Consider the following 2872-nt stretch of genomic DNA (forward strand, 5'->3'; position numbering starts at 1 on the left):
AAAAAAGTAATGAGAGTAGGTTGTCTGTCTAGAATAGGCACACATTTTCTAATGTACATATGACCCTCTCTATAAGAACATCTATACTTTAGTCGTTGCCCTTTTGACAGGCTGCTTCTGGAAATACAGATGGTTGTATATTTAGATTATGTTTCAAACTGCACATTAGGTAGAATTCAAATAATTAGAATGAGATGAACTTGAGTTTTCCTTCATGTTTTAGACACTTGATGTGCTGCTTCTGAAAATGTAAAGGTGGAACTAATTTTGGCTGTGTGGAACTCCTGTTTCTCTTTCTTTCTACCCCCACCTCCCCCAGCATGTATTTTCGAAGGTTTACTCCATTATAATTGTTAAGTTTCCTTTTCCAAATTCACTTTTAACAGCAGGCTGTTAGATTTGGCTCCAGCAGCAGCAAGCTGCAGGCCGGCTTCTGCTCAGCGGAGGAGGGAGAGGGTCCTGTTGGGGCTGGGGCTGGGTGTTGGCGGGTGGGGAGGCTCAGGGGGTGCACAAGCAGAGACTGCAGTGACACTGCCCTCCCCGGGCCGGCTGAAGCATCTCACTGGTGACGGGTCTGAAAGCACGTGGCTACGTCATGGAAAGCCAGTCTTTTCAATGCAAACTTCAACTCCTCCTCCTCCTCCCTCTAATGCCTGTAACTCACATCCAAGGCTGGGCGAGGAATCCGGAGGGGAGATTTTCCTCATGCTCACGGTTGCTGGAAACTGGAAGAGTGAGAGGAAGGAGGAAGGGGATTTGTGGCGCTCTCTACCTACTCCAAGACTGACAAGGGGAGGGGGCACCTAGATTGGCATCTTTTCTTCGTGGTGATTGAGAACTGCAGGTTCAATCCGATCCCACTGAGCTCTGGCGATTGATTATAAAAAAAAAAATCGACACTGGGAGAAGGGAGGCTCTGTCTTCGGCTGTCAGACTCAGTCTCGAGGTGGTATTGGTGTGTGAGTGTGTGTGGTGTTCTTTTTTTTTCTTTTTCTTTTTTTCTTCCTTTTTCTTTCTTTCTTTCTTTTCTTTTTTCTTTTTTTTTTCCTTCTCTCCTAGGGACTACACAATGGCAGTCTTCTCTCAGTAAGATGAATCCTGCTTTGCCTTCTGCAGATCCACCCATCCTCACAGCGACCAAGTAAAAAGGCTATGGTTTTCTCTTTGGGGATCTTTTGTGCATTACTGTTCTCCCTGATTAGTTTTGATCTCAGCCGGGATTTCTCTGCTTTTTTGTTTGGCTTCGTGCTGAAAAAGGATTTTTTTCCCAACCTTTTGGTAATAATCTGGTGGTGATCCAGGGGGTATAAATCATTCACCCTGGCCGAGAAAAAACAATCACTGAGAAGTCTCAAAGAAATATACCACGTGAGGGGAGAAAACTGGGAGAAGATCCGGAATATTATCGTGTTTCCTATGGTAAAACCGGTGCCCCTCTTCAGGAGAACTGATTTCAAATTATTATTATGCAACCACAAGGATCTCTTCTTTCTCAGGGTGTCTAAGCTGCTGGATTGCTTTTCGCCCAAATCAATGTGGTTTCTTTGGAACATTTTCAGCAAAGGAACGCATATGCTGCAGTGTCTTTGTGGCAAGAGTCTTAAGAAAAACAAGAATCCAACTGGTAAGCAAAACATGCATCATGCTCTGTTTTTCCTCATAATAACCTGTCTGTTGCTCAGCGAGCTAGAGCTGCAGTTCTGCTATGCAGGAGGGCAGGCAGACATACCAGGAAGCAGGACAGTGTTGCATATAGAGGTGTTGCATGAATAAACAGGTAACAGCTGGATCCGCCACTGCGAACCCCAGAACCATGATCAGCATCTCTTGGCTGTGACACAGTCCATCACTAGGAGGGAGGAGGAAACTTTTTTTCTGTTGAAATGTATTTGGTTGCCTGTGTTTGGTGGAATACTGAAGGGCTATGGCTTAAGGTTGTGCCTGAGGCCGCTAAAGCCTCAGTAGTTGTCAGGAGAATGAACCGCGAGCTCCCCTTCTGCTGCAGGTTCGGGGACATAGCTCGGAGCCTAGACCCGCTCTAGACTTTCTGATTAGCTTGCACAATATTCGCCACCCCATCACCTTTCCCAAAGTAAAGAGGCCCCCTCCCTCGCTGCCCGCTCCTCCGTCAGCCCCCGCCTCCCTCCCCCGTCTCGCTCTCGGTGCCCGAGGAGTATTAACTCATTCCCCCTGTCTGCCTCCAACACGTCCTGCCACTGGGAATACTTGAGCAGAGCTTGTGTCTGCGGGGAACCCCAGACTGAGGAGACAAGCCCGGCCCCTCTAATATATGTAATTTCAATCCCTCCTTAAAAAGGCAGTATTGGAACCCTGCGTCTTGGTCCACGGGGCGAATGAGCCAGGCCGTGGGCCCCTGCTATGAGCCTCCCGGTGGTCATACGCCCCGATTCTAAAGGGCTACCACAGGGAAACTTGCAGTACATTACATAAGAAATGCAAATGCAGGTGATTCGGGGAGTCGGGTCCCAGGAGTTCACTTCCCCGTGTCTCCGTCTGAGGCGTTTGGGGGCGGCCAAGGAGCTGTGGGCGAGCAACCCTGGGGAGGCAAGGCCGGAGGACTGCGTGGTGGCGGCGCCCGCGCTGGCGAGGAGGCTGGTCACAGCTTTCCCCGGGTCCGTGCACGCTGGCAGCCAGGGGTGTTTGGCGTTCCCTGGCTCTGTTCAGGGTGGAGAGGGACCCCCGGCTGGGTGTTTGTGTCTGGGGCTGTGTTAGGATGAGGGGGCGGGGGCACCGGCCGGCCGTCCTGCAGTGACACCCTGGGAGCTGGAGGCTCCTGACGCTGGCACTGCGGTGCAGTAGATCAGGGCTCTCCACGAAAGCCCTGACGCCCGGAGGTCAGCCGGGGGCCGCA

General features: G+C 50.7%; 1 protein-coding gene across 1 annotated transcript in view; it reads left to right on the forward strand.

Annotated features, from left to right (window-relative positions):
- The first annotated feature begins 707 nt into the window (after window positions 1–707).
- The window catches only part of FGF14 (fibroblast growth factor 14), a 733354-nt gene continuing 731189 nt past the window's right edge, over window positions 708–2872 (forward strand). Inside the window, exon 1 of the mRNA XM_006141513.3 lies at window positions 708–1624. Within this exon, the coding sequence (XP_006141575.1) occupies window positions 1417–1624 (208 nt within the window). The 5' untranslated portion in view covers window positions 708–1416. The remainder of the gene's footprint in view (window positions 1625–2872) is intronic.

The sequence above is a fragment of the Tupaia chinensis genome, unplaced genomic scaffold (assembly GCF_000334495.1).
Source record: "Tupaia chinensis unplaced genomic scaffold, TupChi_1.0 Scaffold000057_1, whole genome shotgun sequence".
Classification (NCBI taxonomy): Eukaryota; Metazoa; Chordata; class Mammalia; order Scandentia; family Tupaiidae; genus Tupaia; species Tupaia belangeri.